Source organism: Hibiscus syriacus, unplaced genomic scaffold (genome assembly GCF_006381635.1).
Source record: "Hibiscus syriacus cultivar Baekdansim isolate YM2019G1 unplaced genomic scaffold, ASM638163v2 tig00110319_pilon, whole genome shotgun sequence".
Classification (NCBI taxonomy): Eukaryota; Viridiplantae; Streptophyta; class Magnoliopsida; order Malvales; family Malvaceae; genus Hibiscus; species Hibiscus syriacus.
This window is the reverse complement of record NW_024062678.1, coordinates 1,472,945-1,497,277: the sequence shown is the minus strand read 5'-3', so window position 1 is coordinate 1,497,277 and position 24,333 is coordinate 1,472,945. Positions and strand designations below refer to the sequence as shown.

The 24,333-nt window shown below is 34.5% G+C and overlaps 2 protein-coding genes and 1 pseudogene across 2 annotated transcripts; 2 read left to right on the top strand and 1 right to left on the bottom strand.

Moving 5' to 3' along the window:
• On the top strand, positions 1 to 533 carry LOC120117187 (two-component response regulator ARR22-like). The gene is made up of 2 exons (XM_039137490.1): positions 1 to 261; positions 345 to 533. The coding sequence occupies exons 1-2, from the start codon at positions 1 to 3 to the stop codon at positions 531 to 533; spliced, it is 450 nt and encodes a 149-aa protein (XP_038993421.1).
• Positions 534 to 12,714: 12,181 nt separating this feature from the next.
• LOC120117186 (NDR1/HIN1-like protein 26) lies at positions 12,715 to 13,424 on the top strand. Its single transcript, XM_039137489.1, has one exon. The coding sequence runs from the start codon at positions 12,726 to 12,728 to the stop codon at positions 13,422 to 13,424; it is 699 nt and encodes a 232-aa protein (XP_038993420.1). The 5' UTR covers positions 12,715 to 12,725.
• Positions 13,425 to 15,471: 2,047 nt separating this feature from the next.
• Positions 15,472 to 16,359, bottom strand: LOC120117324 (annotated as a pseudogene).
• Between the last annotated feature and the right edge of the window lie 7,974 nt (positions 16,360 to 24,333).

Genomic DNA, 24,333 nt, shown 5'->3' with positions numbered 1-24,333 from the left:
ATGGTGTTGGGAAAAGCATCGAGTTCATCCTTGAGCATGAAATCAGATGAAGACGTGGTTAATAATAACAATAACTTGAGAGTGTTGGTTGTTGATGACAGTCCGATGATCCGTAAGCTCCATGATATGTATCTCAAGAAGTTTGGACTCGAAGTTCAAGTTGCCGAGAACGGAAAGAACGCTGTCGAACTTTTCCGTTTCGGAGCTTCTTTCGATCTCATTCTAATGGACAAAGAAATGCCTGTCATGGATGGGGCCGAGGTACATAGTACATATTACTTGAAGAGCTATTAATGAAAATTTTTTGTAGTAAACAAAACAATAATTATATAAATGTTTTGTAGGCAACTAAGGAGTTGAGAGCTATGGGAGTGAAAAGCATGATCGTTGGTGTAACTTCACTTGACTCACCATATGAGAAGCAAGTTTTCATGGAGGCAGGCTTGAATTATTGCTTTAATAAGCCTTTGATTGCTGATAACATTAGTTTTCTTCTGCAAGAGCTCAACAAGAACAACAATGACAAAAACTGATATTGTCCTTATCAGTTTGGTTAAGACATTTGCCAATGATGTTTCTCCTTTAGCTTATCTTTGTTTTATGCCTAAATAATAATAATACAAAGTAAAATGCAAACCACTTGCCTTGTATATATGTAGGTTTGCTTTGCTCTTTTGGTTATCATTAAGTACTAAGTTAATGTAATTTTCCTTTTCCTAATGAAACAAAATGTTAATGGGTAATTTTAAGGGTCAAAATTAGAAATTTTCAATTTTTTGGGGGGCAAGGCCCCTTCTAGTCCAGCTTATGTTCCGCCCTGGCCACTGCATTCTCCTCTCGTCGGATTTGTGTCACCCTCACCTCCCAGTCTATCCAACAGAGCGCAAATGGCTTCGGCAATTGCATTACCTGCTAGTACCTCTGGTGAGCGAGCATTAACCTTCAATGCATATGCGTTATCAGTTTCGACATGAAATTTACAAACTCCCCATCTCCTCGCATGTACCAAAATTTCATAGATCGCTCGTAGTTCCGCAATCAATATTGAGCAATTACCAATATTACTAGAGAACCCAAACAACCATGTTTCTTGCTCGTTTTGTAGCATACCTCCAGTAGTAGCAAGGGATTCAAATAGCGATTGCAGTCTCATTTTCGATTGCATCGTTGAAAGACGCGGTTAATATCTTCGTCTTAATGTTTGCATATATTGTATAAACCATCTATTGTCATATGTCAAAGAACTCGTTCAGCATTAGTTAAGAGTCTTCCTCTCAGTACCAGCCAAAGAAAAACCCTAATACGTTAGGGAACCTCTCAAGTCAATAACAAAATTAAACTGATTTTGTTGGATTTGATTCAAACCTACTCCGCTTTATTAGCCTATAGTAATCAGAATGTTGAAGCTCTACAAAAAAGATAACTTTCTTCATTCAATTAAGGAAAACTCCTCAAACATTATATAAGAAACTAGATCTCTAAATAAAATATCTAAGGGTTATTTAAAAGAGAAAATCGCCTCAGTGACAAAAAATGCCTTATAATATACGATTTTAACCAACTTTTTTTGGATTTGCCAAAATGACCAACAAAATCGCAACGCGAAATAAAAATCGCAACGCGATCCCCAGAATCGCAAATTAGTTTCCAAAATCGCAAAGCGATTCTTGAAAATCGCAATGCGATAGTACAAATTCGCATTGCGATTTTCAAGAATCGCAACGCGAATATGAAAATCGCAACGCGAACACATAAATCGCAACGCGTATCCGTAAACCGCAACGTGTATCCGTAAATAGCAACGCGTATCCGTAAATCGCAATGCGTATCCGTATATCGCAACGCGTATCCGTAAATCGCAACGATAATCCGTAAATCGCAACGAGAATCTGTAAATCGCAACGATAATCCGTAAATCGCAACGAGAATCTGTAAATCACAACACTGAAATTTTGGGTATATAACTACGCAACAGCAGCAAATCATAAACTAAATCCCTAAATCGCAACTCATTCCATCTCCATCTATCACTCTCTCCGGCGACATCCGTTCCTATATCCAACGACATCCTTCCCAATCCGGCAACAGGTTTTAGTTTCGCAGCTCGTCTGTTTAGTAAATTAATTTACAACCATGAAATCATCTAATGTTGATCATGTTTGGATAGATTGTGTTTTGGAGGGTCATGGGATAATGTTCATGGTGTTTTACAATATATGCCTTTACCCATGAATCTTCAACTAAAATTGTCTTTACAAAAGTTAACTTATGAAACTCTAATGCTACGTGTTTCAAATAAATTGAATTTAGAGCCCCTAAGTGGATTTAGGCTATCTTATCAGAGAAATGGTAAAGTTTATTTGTTAACCGACAATGAAGATGTTGAACGATTCATTGCTTACATTAGTGTTTCACAAGATGATGTTACATTGTATGTTGTTGAACCTAGAAGTAGTATTGTTGGGTCAGTAGCGGGTAGTAATCAACTAAGTTTTTCTCAAAACCCACAACCTTTCTCTAATCCAAATCCCAATCAACTTTCAGCACCAAATTCCGGTTTTCGTATTGACCAGTTAGACGATGATGAGCCAACAGAAAAAATTGTGAGTACTAGTCAGTATTCGAAATTTGGTATTGGTCAATATCCGGACTTTGATATTGGTCAATACACGGATTTTGATGATGTTTCAGAAGAAGAAACAGACCCTGCGTGTAATGATTTTGATATTGGTCAATACCCGAATTTTGATGAAGAAACAGCCGTTGCCGAAGAATGTATTGTTGATGATAATGAGGAGGAAGTTACGACTGTGAATGAACATGTTGAACATCCATTCTGTAATTCATATAATCCTGAAGAAGAAAAAGAAGAAGAAAAAGTCCCCGAAGAAAAGAAAATGCCACGGGCGTATAACTGGAATATGCAGAATTACTTCAGATACCGGAAGAAGAGTTGGTAAAGAAAGCAGTTGATTATTACACAAAAGTTATTCGTATCAAGAAAGATGATTGTTTTGATACAAAGGAAGACTTAAAGATAGCTTTGTATACGAAATGTGTGGAAGATGGCTATCAACTAAAAGTTAACAAATCAAGCAAAGATCGTTTCGAAACAAGGTGTATGATTGACAAAAACTGTACGTGGCGTATGATTGCAAAGAGAATAAAAGATTGCGAAATGTTTCAAGTTAGGACTTTTATTGATAAACATACATGTTCAAGAACCCAAGTTTTTCCTCACCATAGACAGGCAAACAAAGAGGTGTTGGGTGGTTTTCTGGCTGAGTTAATGTTTTTGAATGGCAGGGTATATCGGGGACATGAAATTATGACTGACATGAATGCTCGGTTCAAGATTAGTATATCATATTCTCAAGCTTGGAGAGCCAAATGTTATGCCTTGGAATTGTTGAGGGGGTCGCCAGAAGCATCGTTTGCCCAACTGCCGGCTTATTGTCACAATTTAAAGCTGAAAAACCCTGGGTCGGTAACTCATATCAAAACAGATAGAGATGGACGCTTTGAGTTGCTGTTTATCGCCATTGGTGCTACGGTTAGTAAATCAATATAATTTTGTTGACTCATTTTTGTTAGTTACATGCATTTCACATTTAAATGATTATATTTCTTGTGTATATTATTTTGTAGATTCGTTCGTTTATTACTTGCATGCGCCCAGTTATTATAGTTGACGGAGCACATTTGAAAGGTCGATACCTTGGAGTAAACTTATTAGCAGTAGCCATGGATGCTAACAATGGGATATTGCCAATAGCTTACGGGGTTGGCAAATCTGAAACCTCTGATTCATGGACATGGTTTATGGGGCATCTTAGGGATTGCATAGGTCCTATTAGCAATCTGACAATCATATCCGATAGGGCAAACTCAATTGACAACGCTGTTAGAAGGTGTTTCCCAGATGCTTTTCATGGACTTTGTGGTGTTCATTTGTATAGAAATCTAAAATCAAGGTCTGCTGGTATAAAAAAGCACAAATGGACATACTGGAAGGCTGTAAAAGCTTATCGGGAAGTGGATTTCAATAAGCATATAATTGTTTAAGACGTGTTTTGCCTCAGTGTGCTCAAACACTAGAAGATGTCGGGTTTGAAAGATGGTCAAGAGTACATCAACTTGGAGCAGATATGGTTTCATGACGTCTAATAGTGCAGAATCAATCAACGCTCTAAGTCGTCATTCCCGGAAATTACCCATTACTATGTTAATGGAGTTTTTTCGAGCCTCTATTCAACAGTGGTACTACAAGAAAAGAAACCATGCAGGTATTATTTCTTTGAATTCGTAACTTATCATATTTATATATTTTACTAAGTATTGTTTATTTAAATTTACAGGAACATTGGAACATCGTGTTACACCATGGACTGAAAAAAAGATAACGAAACGTGTTGTGAAGTCAACGTCATGGAGAGTTGAACCATGTTCAAACACTTTGTTTCAAGTATTGGATAATAACTTAAATGGGCTAGTTGTATGAAATGGCAAACATCTGGTTATCCGTGTGGCCATGTTATAAAAGTTGCTCTTCATTTAAACCAAGATGATTCAAGCGCATACGCTATGGATTGCTACACTACAGAAGTTTATCGACAGACTTATGCCGAGATTGTCTACCCTATTTCACATCCTTCTGAGTGGGACATACCAGATGACTTACAAACAATTTTGCCACCAGCCATGGACAGAAGGCTACCTGGCCGACCAAAAAGTCACGATCGTATACCGTCTAAGGGTGAAGAGAAGAAGAGATCGACATGTAGTCGGTGCAAGGAAAGTGGTCATACAAGGTTGACATGTGGATCACCAGTGCCATCAAAATCATCTTTTCCTCTACCAAAATATGGATCCTCATCAAAATCCAAAGCTCATATGGTGTCAAGCAAAAGGCAATCATCTTTAAAATCCCAATCACAATTGGCTTCACCTTTTGGGACTGTTAACTTAGGTGATTTTTAAATGCAAACGTTGTATTATGTGGATTTTATGTGTGAACTTTTAACATTTTCAGTTGAATTAATGACTCAGGCCAACCATTTTGACTTAACCAACTCTTGTTATTCAGTTGTTATCACTTATTAGGCATGCATTTGATTATCGCAACACGAAAATTACAATCGCAACGAGAGAATCGCAATGCGAAATGAAAATCCCAACAAGAAAATCGCAATGCGGAAAAGAAAATCGCAATGCGAAATGAAAATCGCAACGAGAGAATCGCAATGCGGAAATGAAAATCGCAACGAGAGAATCGCAATGCGAAATGAAAATCGCAATGCGAAATGAAAATCGCAACGAGAGAATCGCAATGCGGAAATGAAAATCGCAATGCGAAATGAAAATCGCATTGCGATTCTCTCGTTGCGATTTTCATTTCGCATTGCGATTTTCATTTCAACATAATGCAGATTGAAATCAACAAAATCAACCATTACATTTCAATCAATTAAACAAGCACAAATAAGAATTATGTTCGCATCAATTACACAAATCAACTTTTACAAATCATCTTTTACAAATCAATTAAACAATCAAAAAATAAGCAATAATTCTTATTTCCAATCATCTACTATTGAATCAACTTTTACAAATCAATTAAACAATCAAAAACAATCAATTAAACTATGAATCAACTTTTGCAGCCATACATCATTTTCACGCAGTTCACTTCTGAGATTAACCTGCAGAAACCAAACATTTGCTCAAACAACACTTTCTACACATCTAAAACCTACAAACAACAAATTATTCTATTCTAGGTACTTAACCAAACATTTTCAAACCAAAAGTCTATAAACTTACCAATTGTTTATGGACATTTTTATAACGCGGATGCAGGTAGGCAGCGTCTCGTATATATCGATTTAGCCATATAATGCCGAAACCACAAGCCTACTGTAGCTCTATCTCTATCGGTGGGAGGTAGATACTTGGTGCTTCCCGTCGTCAAACGCTCCAACGCCAAGCATACGAGAGGACCACAATCTCCTCTGGCTCCTCCCGTTTGTTGTGGCGCGGTCTCGTCTCTAATAACTGTAATATTGAGCTTCTTTGGCTTCTTGTTTCCAGAACGAGTCCAATAATTGATCGCATCCAAGAATTTAGCCAAATGAGAGCTCCATCCCTTAATAATCTCTCTTAAATCAGCCAATGATATGTAATTTATCATGCTGTCATACACTATTGTCTTAAGGGATGGGAGCTGAAGCTCGACGAGAATCCAATGTTTACGTTCCAAAACAGGGATAAACACCTGCAATCATAAGTAATAATTCATTCATTTGCGCACTTATTTCATAAAACCTTTAAACTCAATCTAAAATAAATACTAACCTTATCGACCTCCCACCATGCAGGATAAAGTTTAGCTTGTCCATTGCCCAAATCAATGATTCATCTCGTGCATTCTTCAAGTGAACGGCGTTAAAAGACGTCGGCATAATTGTATATCGTATATTTTATTTTTCTTAAGTTTTCTTATTATTAGAAGACGTGTCACCCACGCATCGATATGCTGTTTTACAAAAAAAGACATATATTAGTGACTTACATAAATTTAAAAAAAAATTAATCAAATTGAAATATAAGAAAAATATAAGACTTACCCCCCATCGAAATAGCCATTGTCTTCGACCCCTAATAATACGCCCCACCAAGACCGATCAAGCAACAAATAGATATCATCGGTGAGCTTGCATATGTCAGTGAAACACCCCTGGCTCCGCTCATGTAGATAAAAATCAACTGCGGTCTTAGCCCAAAGGGTGTTATCCAGAATTGTGTCCGGTAGTTGTTTCCTCTCCTCTTCAGATACCGGTATGGTACTGGCCGGTAACTCATACGAGAGCCAACTTGAATCCATCATGTCCGGCATGTCAGAGGGTTTCTCAAGAAGCCTACATATGACGCCATGTGAATCGGGCTCTTGAATGGTGGGAGGGACCTCTTCAATGATGACAGTGGCCTCTTGAACGGTGGGAGGGGACTCTCGAGGAATGATAGGGGGGGGCCTCTTCAACGATAGGAGTGGACTCTTGAGGGATGACAGGCGAGTCGGGCTTCTTCTTGCGGTGTCTTCACACTATTGGGGTGTACGGAGACTTAATAGCACGTGCACGCTATCTGATGCGTGAACTCCGTCGTGCAAGCATAACCCGACGTAAAGCATCCACTCTATCGGGCCGCTAAATAATTAAATACAAAAATCAGTAAATAAACAGACATGATATTTAAACAGTGAAAACAAAGACAAATATGTTTCAAACTTGCATTGTATTCACCCAAGTCATTATTCTATCATAGTTCACAAAATGCATCAGATAACAAAGAAAAATATGTTTCAAACTAATACCCTGAAGTTAGTATTTGTCTTTGTTTTGTCTATTGGTTGAAGTAATGCAATCCATTCAAGTTTCAATTTGCAGAAGAAGAAATAGTTTACTTTCGCAACACGAAACTTAAAATCGCAACGCGAAATGAGAATCGCAACGAGAAACCAAAATCGCAACGCGAAACCAAAATCGCAACGCGAAATGAAAATCGCAACGACAGAATCGCAATGCGATTTTGGTTTCGCGTTGCGATTTTGTCGTTGCGATTTTGGTTTCGCGTTGCGATTTTGTCGTTGCGATTTTCATTTCGTGTTGCGATTCTCTCGTTGCGATTTTAAGTTTCGTGTTGCGAAAGTAAACTATTTCTTCTTCTGCAAATTGAAACTTGAATGGATTGCATTACTTCAACCAATAGACAAAACAAAGACAAATACTATTTCACAGTGTTAAAGAATACACAGCTTAGCAGAATTGGCAGCAACCGAACAAATTTACTTTCAACCAAAAGACAAAACAAAGACTTTGATGATGGCTCTCGTTCTAGAGGTGTATAGTCGGGTCGATCGGGTGATGGCTTTGGGTGAGGTGATGGCTCTCGAATTGGAGGAAGTGGATGCTGCTCATCATCCGTGCCATCAAAAAAACTCTGACTAGCTTGCCACCAATCAGTGGCAAGCTCTTCCTCCGTGGGTGTCAGTCTTTGTAATGGAATGTTGGCCTCCTAACAATATAAAAACTCAAACAAAGTTAAACGTCTACTATTAATAACTTGTTTATATATTATATGAAAGTATTTGTGTTAACTTACATTATTTATTGTCGCATATGGTATTAAGTCTTCCCAATCCAACAGATTTTTCCTCTTCCAGGAAATAGCCCTGGGAATATCATTTGACGTTTTTATTGCATATGTACGCATGCTGGGGAAAGCCTCGAATATCCAAATCTACAAACAATATAATAACAAAATTAGTAATTGTTAAATAATTAATTATAATTTTAGAAACATTATATAGAAATTCTTACCTTAAAGGCCCAAACAAAGCCTGACAAAGTGTATTTCGACCCATCGCCACGCAAACTTTTGCGGTCATCAAAGGCAGTAGACAACTTAGTCCAGGTAGCTTTCCATATATACGAACCCCATGGAAACAGATTCCATGCATTCAGGTCCTCTACCAATATTATTAGCTCCCGAGGAATAGGTTGTCTGGCCTCTCTGCCTAAAAAGCCGGCATACACAAGTAGTAGAAGGCATACTCGGACAACATCGACGTCATCCATCCGAGTGAAACCAGCTTTCTTATTAAACAATTTCTTCAGGTCGTCGACGTGTAGGTTCGGCTTCTCCATTGACTCATCCGGAAAAACCCGGGATAACCATGATGGGCGGGCGATATGACAAGTGTACCGGCCTACATCATCGTGTCCGAATCGTAGACCAGTGATTAAGCAGAACTCCTTCCGCCCAAAACAAGTATACGCTGGTGGAAAATGAAACCATATCTCTTCCTCACCACGTTGTATACTGTCGGGTAGATTTGATGTCATGGTCTGAAGCCACAAATGGGTCAAATTAGCATCTCCACCCGGATGCTGTACTCTCAGCCATGGCCCGAAGCAGGTTTCCTCAAACAATTGTCTTTGTGCAGGTGAAAGCTTCGAAGCAATTGTAGTGGCTAGGCTAACTTTATTCCTTAATGTCAATGAAGCCGAAAAAAATTTCTACAAAAACAATAAACATACCAAGTTAGATATACCAAAAACTACACTGAAGATATACCAAAAACAATAAACATAAAAAGTAGTAGTTTATTCTTGAAACTAAAATTTGCAACACTGTTTTGTCTTTTGGTTGAAATGAAAATCGCAACGAGAGAATGACTGTCGCAACGAGAGAAATGAAAATCGCAACGAGAGAATCGCAACGCGAAATGAAAATCGCAACGAGAGAATCGCAACGCGAAATGAAAATCGCAATGCGATTTTGGTTTCGCGTTGCGATTCTCTCGTTGCGATTTTCATTTCGCGTTGCGATTCTCTCGTTGCGATTTTCATTTTTCTCGTTGCAGATAGTCATTTTCACGTTGCGATTTTCATTTATCTCGTTGCGACTCTTCTGCAAATTGAAACTTGAATGGATTGCATTACTTCAACCAAAAGACAGAACAAAGACAAAGACAAATACTAACTTGAAAATCGCAACGAGAGAATAGCAACGCGAAATGAAAATCGCAACGAGAGAATCGTAACGCGAAATGAAATCTAAGTGAAATGGTTAATTTATTATTGAAATGACCAGTAAACTTATCATCAGTTTCAATATGAAAAACCTACAATAATGCAAAAATTTCAAAATAAAAATAATTAAAAAAACTAACCCTCGGAGGTTGATTTTACATTTATGAATATTGTGAGGGATTTCTGACCGTGAATGGTTGTGAGGGATTTCGCCGGAGATGGGGACGGAAATCTTCGGAGATGGGGACGGATTTCGCCGTAGAGAGTGAGAGATGGAGATGGGACTGAGTTGTGATTTTAGGTTTTAGGTTATGAGTTGCGATTACGGGATTTTGTCTTAATATTCGTTTTTGTAATTTGAAAATAAAATACGCGTAGCGATTATAATGGCGCTTTAAAAATCGCGTTGCGATTTACGGATACGCGTTGCGATATACGGATACGCATTGCGATTTACGGATACGCGTTGCGATTTACGGATACACGTTGCGATTTACAGATACGCGTTGCGATTTATGTGTTCGCGTTGCGATTTTCATATTCGCGTTGCGATTCTGGAAAATCGCAATGCGAATTTGTACTATCGCATTGCGATTGTCAAGAATCGCGTTGCGATTTTGAAAACTGATTTGCGATTCTGGGGATCGCGTTGCGATTTTTATTACGCGTTGCGATTTTGTTGGTCATTTTGGCAAATCCAAAAAAAGTTGGTTAAAATCGTATATTATAAGGCATTTTTGGTCACTGAGACGATTTTCTCTATTTAAAATATTTAATAAAAAAAACTTTTAAAGAACTTATTTTTTTTTCTTTTTGAAAGTTCGATACATTGAAGGTTTAAATATACCAAAGGTTCCAATATTTTTTAAAATTTAAAATTTAGTCTATATACTTTGTATTTACAAAATTTAGTTTTTGTATTATTTTTTTGTTGTTGAAAATCTTAGTCTCTTTTAAAGTGACTTACATTACCAATAATAAAAACTTTGACTCAAGCATTAATTGAATTTTAACTGAGTCGAGTTTAAGCAGCTCGCGAGCTGCTCAACTCAATAAGCGGCTATTGACGGTGGATTAAAAATACTCAAATAATCTTTCTAGCCTAATTTTTCTCCTTAAGCCCGAATTTAACCTCAAATTTTCCTAAAACTACTCGAATAGCCTATGTATACAAGGATAGATTGGAGTTCTATCCTAGATCTCAACATTTGATCATCGGATCAACGTGTCCTTTGAGTATGTCATAACTTGTGGTTCTTCTAATCTCTCTTCCCCCCCTCTATAGGTTTCAGCTTGCTTAGGGATCTCGATTCTATGTGGCTTGTTGGTGTAGGAGCTTAGAATCTGAGTTAGTGGTAGAGAATTTGGGTTCTTAGAGGTGTGTTTGGGTTAGGTGGTAAGTATAGCGTGGACCAAAGATTTAAATTGCGGTTGCGTAATGTTAATTGGACCTTCAATTTGTTCATCCGAATGAAATCCGGTGTCGACACATATATTAACTATTGATCCCTAGATCAAAATTGTTTGTAGTTTATAAAACCTTTTCTTAGCTGCTACATAAAGATACCCATAAATCAATAGGACGATTCCCCATTGTTTCCAAAAAGCCTGTTTTACAGATTCTTCATGTTCTCTCTCACTCGCTCTCTCTTTGTGTACACCTCAACAATATAAAGTACAGGTTCAAAACTACAGCTTTATGTAAAAAAGACTCATGATTTCCCATGCAATATTGCTAATAATATATTTGATTATATTATTGTTTTTAAAAAAACTGTTGAGGAAATCCATTTTGGCTTTCACTAAACAAGGTGGAAAAAAAGAGGCAGCACTTCAGTTCTCTTACATCCAATCGATCTAAAAGGCGATGTCTTCTCTCTTGATTAAAGCCCTACTTTTTTCCTTTCAATTATTCTAAAAGTGTTTCCCAATTCCAGATTCTGGCTGCATATACTATGACATATCTTTTACTGGATCAATAATATATCCACGCGATGCTTTAAAACGAAATTCAAAGTTTAACTATCAGATCTACTTAATTGATCGACTTACAAATAGTTATGATGTCCCTACAACTGACACACCTATTAAAGACCATCATAAATGTCTCAACTAAGATTAGAAAAAGTGATGGAACCCTCACGACCCATATATCGTCTCCTTCATCCTCCATATCAATTCTCCTCTTCATCTAAACACTAGTCAACGATCGTTCTTTTATTAGACGTAACTTTTTATCTAAATCGTAAAGGATGAACCACAACTACGGACGAGACCATCTATTTTTGAACATGTATCGATCATGGATCCATAGTCCGATGCATAAGCCAAATGGGGGTGGGGGGGGGGGGGGACCTTGGGACCCATGATACATTCAACGTCCTTAGATGATGTGCCGTTTGTAATTTGGTTGTGTCCACCATAGTTGGCCACAGTGTGTCCATTCCATCAGATAAGTCGGATCTGTTACATACGCAAGGGACCAATTCAAGAACCATTGTTCATGGATTCAACGGTTGGAGATGTATCATTCACATTTCATTCAATTTACAAACAGTCAAATACGAGTCCATGGCCAATAAGTACACGCATTAATTTAAAATCAAGTCGAGTTATAAAATGAACTCGAATAGCTTTAATTTTTAGTAATTAGTAGATTATTTTTAAGTTCGAGTCAAATCCCTCAACTCTACATAATAATATATATATATATATATATGATTATAGAAAACTGTTTAAATTAAAATCAAATAATACCACAACATTATAAATATTTACAGTTAAATTTAAACAAAAACTCGAATAACTCAACTTGATTCGACTCGAATTTCATAAACTCGATTTACTCAAAAAAGTATCAAATAAAAATTAAGTTATAAAATAAGAAGTATCAAAATCAAATTTTTTTAACTCGACTCTCCTCTCTTCTATTCGATCAAATACTCACCCCTACGTACTAACATAGTTTGCATTATCAGAGTCTAATGGTGCTTTCCAGAGGTTAGAGAGTGAAGTCAACAGTATGAGAAGCCTAAATAATTGCTGCTTTCTATTTCCAACTTCCCCTTTATTAAGCTCATTGGCTTTACCTCCCTTTCCAATGCCTTGTCTATCTCTCTCTCTCTCTTACAAATGTCTCAAGTCTTCTCAAAATCTCCCAAACATTGTGCCCAGAAAGGACTAACGATTGACAAGTCCTACAAGAAATTATTTCTTGTCTTCTCCGCATTTTCTACCATATTTTTAGCCTTCGTATTCATCATCTGGCTTATCCTTCACCCTGCAAAGCTTCAGTTCTCCCTCAGGGAAGCTGACATCTACCAACTCAATCTCTCAAGCCCTCACCTTCTCAACTCTTTCATCCAACTCACCTTGCTCTTGAGAAACCCGAATAAAAAGGACGGCCTTTACTACGACGAGTTGCAAGCTTATGCTGCATATAAAGGCCAACAGATAACTGGTGATACCTCCCTTCCACCTTTCTACCAAGGACATGGAGAAAGCAACCTGTTAACAACATCTTTACAGGGAACAGGGCTGCCTGTGGCTCCATCGTTTGGTTACGAAGTCGGACGGGACCAGACCATCGGGAGAATGGTCCTGACCCTGAAGATAAACGGGAAGCTCAGGTGGAAGGTTGGGACTTGGGTTTCAGGCCGATATCGCTTCAACGTTAACTGTGTTTCAGTTATGGCCTTTGGACCTAATGCCCCAACAGTGCCACTGTGCTCAAATCAAGCCAGTGTTCCACCGCTGTGTGAGAAGATGTTAACTAACATGTGCTTGGAAGTTATTCAGTCCATCTTTATCAGCTTTATGTTTCTGAAATGATTATTTATCAGAAAGATTCTAACATGAGGATTGTAACGGAACGAGAGATAGTCCCAACATTGCTCCGTTGTTCACTAGATATGAACGAGAGAGACCGAGAAGAAAGGTGATTGATCGATCAGATTCTAATGGGTGCTACGAAAGGCAACAGAAGGCAGGGAAATAGGTTGCTTTGGTGCTTAAGGTATAGTAAAACTCCTTGCCAGCCCTTCACCTTTAATAATTCACAGACAATTCTAGACCACAATTTTGCTAAAAAAAGAAAAAGAAAAACGATGTAGGGAGGAAAAGAAAGTGGCAGCCCTTTATGCACAATCCATCTTTTTGCAAAGGTAAGAGATCAAACGTTATTGGCACAAGACGTAGATACACTAGTTGTTTGATGCACATATTTCTGCAACTAATAATTGATTTCTACAGTGAAAATGGTGTAAATACAGACAAAATCCATTCACAATGGAAAAAGCAGAAACACTAAAGAGAGGAACTGCTTTCAAAAGTGACTAAACTTTTTAAAGGACATGAAAAGTTAGTGATTTCTCACCTAATCAGTTCCTAAAAATCTTGAACATCAAGCAACTCGGAACTTCACAAATGGTTTCTTATACGCTTAAGCTGGATCTAGTTAATGTATATTGCTGCCTATCATTCAAAGAGAGCATCACATCAAGAACTCAGTGCTTCTTTTCTCACATCAGATGTAAAACCAAACAGATATCAGCATGAAAAGTTTGCCAAAGATGTAACTTAACATCATCACTACAACTCCAGCACCATTTGAGGCTGATTTGGGAAAAACTTCTATAGGCTGGAAACCCCAAAGGCCATTCTCTAAGTTTCTGATGATACAAATCTCGCTCCCTAGGAGTGAGCAAGTTCAGTCTGAAAGTTTGAATACAAGAAAAACTTGACCAACTACACTTGCTGTCAGGAACAAAATAAATTCCTAATTAACTCGAAACCTAAAAAGAGAACTTATTCATTAAACTCTATAAGCATAAGGTTACGTTGAAGCAGAACTCCTCTCAAATCCTTATGGGAAGAAAGAATTCACTTTGCTATGAGACTTGTAACATTGTGTTGTAACTCACCAGGCTTGCAACTCTTAACAGTATATTAGATGAAATTGGGATATCAAACTATACTAACTAGAGTAATGCAGACTGCTGGTTGTCAATATCTGTAGTATTCATATTAATCATTATTTTAACTAGAGGTTTAGCAGTTAGGTTACGTTTAACCATGATGCAATGGTGGACGGACAATACTTATCAGCCAATATCATACATGAGAATAACATTCATCTCTAGATCATCCATTATGAAGTTAACACTTCGACATTTTATGATACACTCAGGAGTACACAGAGCTGAAACCAAGTCACAAGGATTAAGCTGCTCATGAAAACTTGTGCTTGAAGATAGGTTGTCTAAACGCTCAATATTACCAAATACTTTATATTTCAATCTTGTATTTCATGCTTAACAATTCACATTTCAAATGAAAGGTACATCCTGACACATCATTTCTTCTCCAGTACTAGATCAGTATTTTGACAATATGCTCATGCCATATTCACTGATTTTATCTGCTGATTACTTCAGCAATCTCAACTTCAATTGCACATGGGGACTTGAAGCTAATTTTTTTTCCATGAACAATTTGAAAAATAAAATTCCATTTTATTGTTCAAACATAACTAAAGAACCTTCATCACCAGTATCTGTAACTCGGAAGCTCTTAAAAGCAAAACAGTTATGCATATGAAACCAGAGCAGAAGAAATAAACAATCTGGTTTGCAACAATAACTTATAGTATGCAAATCAAAGCCAATATGAATTCACAAAGTCGTCGACGCAATCACAAATGCCTTCAAATAACAAAATAATAACAATTGAGGCTCTAGAGTTGAACCATAACTAAAGAATGAAGCAAGGAATTCATTCGTTTTCGTTACAAGGTTACATAAAGAGTTCAAGTATTCCTTTTTTTCACTACAGAAAGATTAATTCTTTACCAGCATCTCAGCTTCAGCATCAAATACCAAGAAAAAAAAGTGAAATAATCTTTATTAATTCCAAGTAATTTCAACCAAGATTCCGCATCCATCAGTGGATATTCAGGAGCAAAGAGAATCAGAACTAACCCATTGCCAGTAATGCTTCCTTACAGACACAGCTTTCTCCAATCCTCTTGCCCCATCAGAATCCTCATACTCTTCCTTTTCTTCAGTAAAAAATCTTCCTCAGGAAAACCTTCCACCCACGCGTCCACCGAATGTAAAACATAACGCGCCGGCAAACCCGGATACGACACCGAATTCCGCTCCTCCAGTTTCTTTCTATAAGATCCCGGCACAATTCTCACTACCCCAGAATCAACAACCGAACCAAGCTCCTCTTTTACTGCACGAACAACGGCTTCTTCGGTAGTTTCATGGGGTTTCATTTTCTCGGACAACGGTCTAAACCGATCCCTAACACTACCATCCGATAATTCATGTCGAGATTCAACGAGGACGAGGTTATCTTTACCGAGTATACGAACCGTAACGACATTAACGGTACGAAGTGGAGGGGAGGAATCCAGAAGCGATATCTCGCCTTCAGAGAGTTCCAGCCAGAGATTGTGGACGTTTTTGGTTCCAGGTTTGACACCCCACGAAGCCAGCGACTCAGAAGGCAACCGGGGCTTGAGCCAATCAGAGAGAGCCTGTGGGGTTGGAAAAGGGGACCCTGGAGTTAGACATGGTGGGTGTTTTGAGGAACCGGCGTGGGTTTGGGGGAAAAGGAAGGAACTTGGGGAAGAAGGTATGGTTTGTTTTGGGGGAAGAGAAGAGAAAAAACAGGGAAATTGCGGTAAAGAACAGGTCAGGGAGAGTAGGTGTAGATTTGGCAAGACCCAAGTTTGGTTTAATGTTATTTTGGGGAATCTTTAATGATTCTGGTGTTCTTGACATGATAATGACAACGACTCCTGTTGCAGGAATGGTCTGTTTATGTATGAGGAAGATGAGTTGCAATGGTTTGCAGAGGATGATCAATCAACATTTTCATTACCAGCAACAAAATTGGAGCACAAGAATACAAAAGGTTTTGCCGTGGAAAATAAGTGGTTGGAAATGGCGGGAGAATTTCAGATGGATCAGATTATTCCGTGGCATAATTCCTAAGACCCACCGTCACGGTTCAACTCGCGATTCTTCTGTTTATGATCCAACAGTTTGCCATGTATGTACATAAGAGGTCTATATAAGTTGGGTCCAAATCAATCTATACCGGGTGTTTTTTTTTCCTCCCGATTCTCTAAGATTTTTCTCTTTCTGATTAACCTATATCATAAATTTGGACTTTATTTTAATAAATGCGTCTACTAACAAATTTTTTCTGCATACACATTATTTCAAACTCAAAACATATTTAATAATAATAGAAAATATCTGATTTCATGAAATTTTCCTACCATTTAAAATATGATGAAGTTTTTAATGATTCAATACGAAGAAATTTTGATATCACTTATAAGTAAAACTTAATTCATATAAAATCAAAAATTCAAGATTTATCATATCAAATCATGAAGAATAAATTATTATATGCGAGAAACATACCTAAATTAATTAATAGGTTGTAACCTTAAAAACTCTCAGAAGAGTAATACAAATTAATCTATTTTTTGGGGACCATTATCTCTTTCTATAGATTGCATATTTGGTCTTTCTTCTAAGTATTTATAGTTCTACTCCTATCAAATTATAAATATAATTTATGGTATTTACACTTTAATTTTATGACACTTTAATACCTATGACACATGCAACATATTTAGTCATTTAATTTTGCATCATACCTTTTTCTCTTGGTTGAAGCGGCGACACCAACTTTTTTGTTGGTTGTTGGCGGCGGCGTTTATTTTTTTCCTTTAATTTTTATATTACACCTTTGTTTTTGTTTAATTTTTAATAATCATACCTTTATGATACGTTTTTATATGTTTTTATAACACATTTTCAGTGTTTGTCCTGTTTTAGTTTAACTTTTTTTTCAAGATTATATTTGACATTGTCACGAATAATCAATATGACGCTTATTTATTATCATATTGGTGTTCTCTGTTTTGGATCATCAAATTGAATTTAGTGTATTTCTTGTTGTTTGTTAGAAAATTAATAAATTACTAATAATTACTAATTAGTAATTTGGTATCTTTTTTATTATTTACAAGTAAATTGATAATTATTAATTAGATTTTTTAATAGAATAATTTTTAAGATAATTACTAAAATATTATTAAAAAATTTAACGAATTGCTCGTGAGCTTATCGAGTCGAATTGAACCTCACTCGACTCAACTTGTTAAGGTCTTGAATTAAACTCGAGTTCGAATCGAGTCAATCTGAATCAAACGTTGATCAAATTTTAACTCTCGTATTTAAATAACTCATAAACTGTTGAACTCGTTATACACTCCTATCGATGACCAATTTTGGTCATGTCTCAAGACCATTTCCATCGTATTGCACCTCAATTTTTGGTGTAAATGGGTGAGCCATGGTCAACCCTCTAAATCGTAACTTACAGTATACTAATACGTAACCTTTTCTCCTTTAAAACTCTGCAGCATCCATTTCAGATCTTCGCGTATGTTGGCAGTCTTGTTAACCACTAACAAGGTTAAATGTAATTCAGAACTTCGTGTATGTTGGCACTTGGGAATAAAGTCGAACTACAATTGTTAATGATTTCATGATATCAAATTTTTAAGGGTAAAATATATGAATAATACATTATTATAGGACGTTATTTTGTTGAGTCATTGATTATTAAAAGTTATAAAATGATCAACCGATTATTCATATGTTTTAAACTTATCTTTTCTGTTAAAAATTTGATGGTAGTCTAAGTTGTACGTTAGCTTGCAGACTTAGATATGTTAAAAATATGATCTTAAAATCTCAAATGATTATTATATCTCAATCAACATGTTAACCTTCAGTTCAGACGACAATCAATTTTTATCGGAAAAATGATAAGTTTGAAATATATGAATAGTCGGATGACCAGTTAGTAACTTCTAATAATCGTGAGACTCAACAAAGTAACATCATATAGTCAGATGACTACATTATAATTTTTAATAATCGAGAGACTCAACAAAGTAATACCTTATAATTGAAGGATTATTTATGTATTTTATTCTTTATATTAAAATCGTCAAGAGAACGTAATTTTATTAAAGTCATAAACAAAGAAAAACTTTCATAATTAATGTTCAATATAATTTATTTTTTATTTAATTTTTAAAATATTTTTTCTCTTTTTTTTTTATTTCCCTAAATAAACCTCGAGGAATGGCCATCACAATCACGAAAACTGTTCGGGAATGTTATCATGGATAAGCTCGTCATCAGCCACCATATAGTGTTGCCTTGTACGTGGCGAATTCTTAATTTTTCTCTTAAAAACATGATAATAATATAAAAAAAACAATTGTTTGTTTCCTTATCCCTAAAATCAACATAAAAAAATCATCAGATCAATTCAAGTGATAAATATATCATTTAAGTATGTTTTGAGTTCGAGAATTTGTATATATAAAAAATTTTATTAAGAAATTCATCTATCAAAATCAGATGTACGACACGAATCAATCTGAATTAATTAAAACAAAACTCTAAAAAATCGAAAAAAATCTATCAAAAATAATCATCGAAAAGGAAAGAAATGTGCTTACCATTGAATAGTTTTCATAGCCAACAAGTTTTGTATTTTTAATGGAAATATATATAAACCATGTGCCGTTAACGCCCAAATTCAACTTGTCTTTTCTTTTTAATCTTTTCCATCATCAATCTTCTTTTTCTTTTGATTCACACATAAAAACATTGTGGAAATGTAAGCCTTGTCCTTTTACCGTTTTACATGCATGAAATAGTTGCCTTACTTTTCATAGTCATATTTGAACAAACCTCCAACAAGAGAGAGGGAAATAGTTGTAGGATAAGTACTAAATTTAAAGATAAATTTAAGGTCAAAGTTACCTATAAAAAATTATATAAATGGTTGTGATTTTAGTTATATTTTAACGTTCTCTAGGAACCTTTTTATAAAATACAAGCCATAGTTCATTTTCATATACTTTAATTATCTTTTTATATTAATTATTTTATTATATTTTAAAATTTGTATAACTTCGTACCTTAAATTAATAATATAAGTTACTAAATATAAAATTCACTTCTTATATAAAAATTTACATACGTCCCTAAATACAAGTGATATTCAACAACATTTATAAAATACAAATCATCTAAAATGAGTTGTTAAAACTATAAAAAAATAATAATGATAAAAGTTAAAAGTATATTTCGCTCCTAATTATATTAATATAATATTTATTTGGCTTAATGAAAAAAATAAGTGTTTGTAGACACGTATTTTCGTCCGAGGTTTTTATATAGCATAATATATATAATAAAAATAGTTTTTGAAATATAATATAATTTTTGGAAACTTACTTTTAAAAAATCGTATAATATATATTTTTAAAACGATTTTGAAAACATATAGTTTTTAAGATAATTTTGAAAATATATAATATATAGTTTTTTTTAAAAAATATAGTTTTGAAAACGTGTGTTTTTTAAAAACGATTTTGAAAACATATATAGTTTTTTAAAATAATTTTGAACACTTATAATATAGTTTTTAAAATAATTTTGAAAACGTGTATAACTTTAAAACAGTTTTGAAAACGTATAATATATAGTTTTTAAAATGGTTTTGAAAACAGTTTTTTTCGAAAATATATTAATATATTATATAGTTTTTGAGAATATAATATATATATTATATAGTTTTCGGGAATATAATATATATTATATAATTTTTATTATTTATGTTATTTATTATTATTTTAGGTTATATTATTATTTATTTATTTATTAAATTTTAACAGATCCAATCCAGTCCAAAGTGCAGCCCAACCGAGCCAGTAGGCCTAACCTAACAAACCAGCCCGGTTAGGGGGGCCTAACCCAGCCCATATGCATAATAGAGTTTCACAAATCAAGCTCAACGCTGCACCAGATCAACGACTGAGATCGAAGTAAAATAGGGTTGCAAACCCCTAATCATATGAAGCCAAACACCGTACGAAAGGAAGCAAGTAGCACGAGTGAAGGCCACGCGCCAACAAGTTGGCCGAAACTTTCGGTCGAACGCCTGGGACCAGCCTATATGCAAAATAGGGACAAATCAAGCTCAATGTAGCACCATATCAATGGCTGAGATCGAAGAAAAATAGAGTTGCAAAACCTTAATCATATAAAGCCAAGCGTCGCACGAGAGGAAGTAAGCAGCACGCATGGAGACCACTCGCCAACAAGTTGGCCAAAACTTTTCGGTCGAATGCCTGGACTGAACCATCCCGGGATTTTCAGCCCAATGACGACCTCAACATAACGTGAACAAGTCGAGGATGACCCCGAGATCATCGGGACCAAAATGACTGATCAAGGGCTATAAAAGCCTCGTCCGAGAGAGCAAAAAATAGGGGAGAAATACGAGCAACAAGACCACAATAACCATCACAATACCGAGAGAAACGAAACAAAATATAGCAACATTGAGCAAGAAAAACAACCAAAAACAAGCAGCATTCGGCCAAAATTGAAAGCAACCAAACCAAAAACATTGAAAAAAACAAAACCATAAACGTTCGAAATCGAAACCAAAAGGCAAAGCTTTGCCTCATCAAGGGTTTGTAGGAACACGTGAGAGCATCATCGGAGAAGAAAAAGCCGTCGGAAGTTGGAAAGTTCACCGGGAAAGGTAAAAACCAAACGAATATTTTTAGATCTATGCTATATAGGGCTTGTTTCAAGGATTTAGGGCTCGCGTTTACTTTTAGGGTGTCGAAGAGAGTGTTTTGGGGTAGGATTTTAGTCTTCCGATCATTGGAGGAGGCGGTCGGAGGGGCGGATCAGCGACGGTTAGCGCTGGAGCTCTAGGCCGGCGGGTGGCCGACTAGGGGAGAATTGAGAGAGTTTTATAAGAGGAGGGATAATGTTTTTAAGGGATGAGTGAAATATGAGATAATTTTGGGTTTTTAGGGGTTATATATACAGGGGACTAAAGTGCAAATAGTAAATAGTTAAATCATTTTCACAGTCCCTGTAGTTTTGAAGCGTAATTCATTCTAGTCATCTATTGTAAATTAACCCCTTAATTTTGAATCATTCCAATTTAATCCCAGTTATATATTTTATATGTTTGCAATTTAATCTTCTAACTTTAATTTTTTGGTATTTGCAGCTTTAATTAATTCAATTTGATCCTTAATCATTTCCAATTTAATTTTAGATTTCCTTTTATTTATTTAATTCTATTTTATTTTTATATATTTTTTATATTTTTAATTTTTCTTTAGTTCTTTATTTACTTTATTCTAACCCTAATATTAATTTTTCTTTTTTTCTTATTTTATTTTATTTAACATTTTGACCTTTTTAGGATAATTTCAATCAATCAAATGTAAGTAATTCAGACCGAATCTTTAAATTTTAATTTAACCTTTAAATTTTCACAATTAAAACAACCGAGAAATTAAATTAGTACCGAAAGGGCAGTACAAGGGTGCTAATCATTCCTTGACTGTAATAGACTCCTGAATCAGACATATTTCTGGTAAACGCAGATCATGTAAGATGGTAATTAAGGTGTCAGGTCAACCTAATTAATTAAATAAATTATTAGTGTCAGCTCTAAAATGTTTTATTTAAGTCGAAGCTCAATTTCGAGCCCACCCGAATGATGGTTACTACAACGTTCAAATTTTATTCTTTGTTAACTTTAAGTGCCTAAAGTATTTTTCGCTCAAATTAAATGTCTAATGTTTCCAACGTTAATCTTTCAAGGGTTTACACCATATAAAAACATGTTATCTAACACATATCCTATTTAAATATTTTTGAAAATTTTGTTTGAAAAATAACTTAAAGTTATTGTTTTTTTTAAACCTAAATTTCTTTAACATAAGAAAACTCAAAATCTAAAATCTTTAATTTTCTCATTCCATTTTCAGTCGTCAACCACCTTCGACCACCGTCATTATAGTCAAATGACCACTCACTAGTTGTCATCCTTGTCGTCACCTTAAATCCCTAAAAATTTCAATACATGAACGGGAAGTGACTATTCACCCCAAATCCCTAAATATATCTATTATTACCGTTTATAATTTTTTTTAACAAATATCATATAATTAAACTTGAGATACCGCATAAATATAATTTTTGTCTTGATGTTAACCGAAGTTGGTTACGTTTCGTAAATGTGAAAATCATGCTTCAAACACACTGCCGTCCATAAATTCTAAAAGTTACTTTCTTTAGTCTTGGTAAATACTTATAGCTTTTTCTTTCATGTTTTAATTCTATAAAACGTTTAATTTTAGCTATATATATATATATATATATATATATATATATATAACATGAATCCTATAAGAAAATTTTAATATTAAACGAATCCTATAAGCAAATTTTAATATTAAACTAAAATAACAAAATTAATAGTGTGTTTGGGGAGGGATTTTGATGAACAACCTTGGTTTTAATATTTAAAAATAAATTATTTGTTTATGTAAATATAATGAATATTTTCAAATTCTATAAAAAAATTAAAAGGGAAATTTGGATAGTTCAAAATTTTTATTACAATTTCACCTACAAAGTTTTTTTTTTGGATTAAGGGAGTTTTTAGGCCGCCAACTCAAAAAAATAAATTAAACTATTTTATAAAAATCATACATAATTAAACCCTCAAGCACTAAAAATTATCGATGTTATCTTTTTATCAATAAAAATTATTATTACCGTTGTTGTATTAATATGGAAGGTCTACAATACTAATATGTGGGTCCACATGTAAATAATGAGGTGATAAAGATACTTAATGATCTTTTAGAAAGTAAAAAAGTTAATTTAATATTTAAATAAATAATTAAAAATAATAATATAAAAATACTAAAAATAAAAAACTTATTAAAAAATTCATTAAAAAATCTTCAATTGTTTCTTATCCGTTGAGTCTAATGTTATTCCTTGAATATTTTTTCAATAGAATAAACATTGTATTAGAGTAACAATGAGTTTTGAGATTCCCTACTATAATTTAAAAACGATGAGTTAGAAATTTTAAGTTTGAGAAGTTACGTCCGTAAGATATGTGTGCAATAAAACAAAAATGATAGGTTAAAGTTTGCAATAAAGTGAGTATTTATTAGTCTTATTTTGGATATGAAATTTTAATTTCTTTGATGTAATCGACATAATAAGATAACACCAGTTTGTATAAGCTCGAATCCGAATTCTTCAAAGAGAATAACATTCTCTCTTATCATTAAGTCATTAAATGAGTTTTTAAAGTTTAAAAAGTACTCAATTGGGTATGATATTTTCAAAATGACTCGACTGATTTTTTTTATAAATTCAAATTATTTAAAAAATTATAAATTCAATGAAATCTACAATTTAAATTTTCATACTATTATTTTTAATATAATTATTTATATTTTATATTTATTTTTTAAACTCATCAAATCTAAATAACATATTTTTTTCTGAAATATATTATTCGTCCTAACAAAATAATAAAAAATATTAATATTTTTAATACTTATCGTTCTAAATATTAACATCTTTCAACATAAGATTTATATAATTTTAATATTTCATCCAGATTTAGCCCCAAAAAAATAATTTAAAATGAGAAGAGAAGTCATTCAATCCAATGGATCTCTATAAATAAACGTACAAAGATTCTCAAGTTCTAACATAGTATCATCATTCACCTCGAAGCTAAAGCAACATTCAACCCTCTCTCCAACTGTGATTTGCTTTTCTTT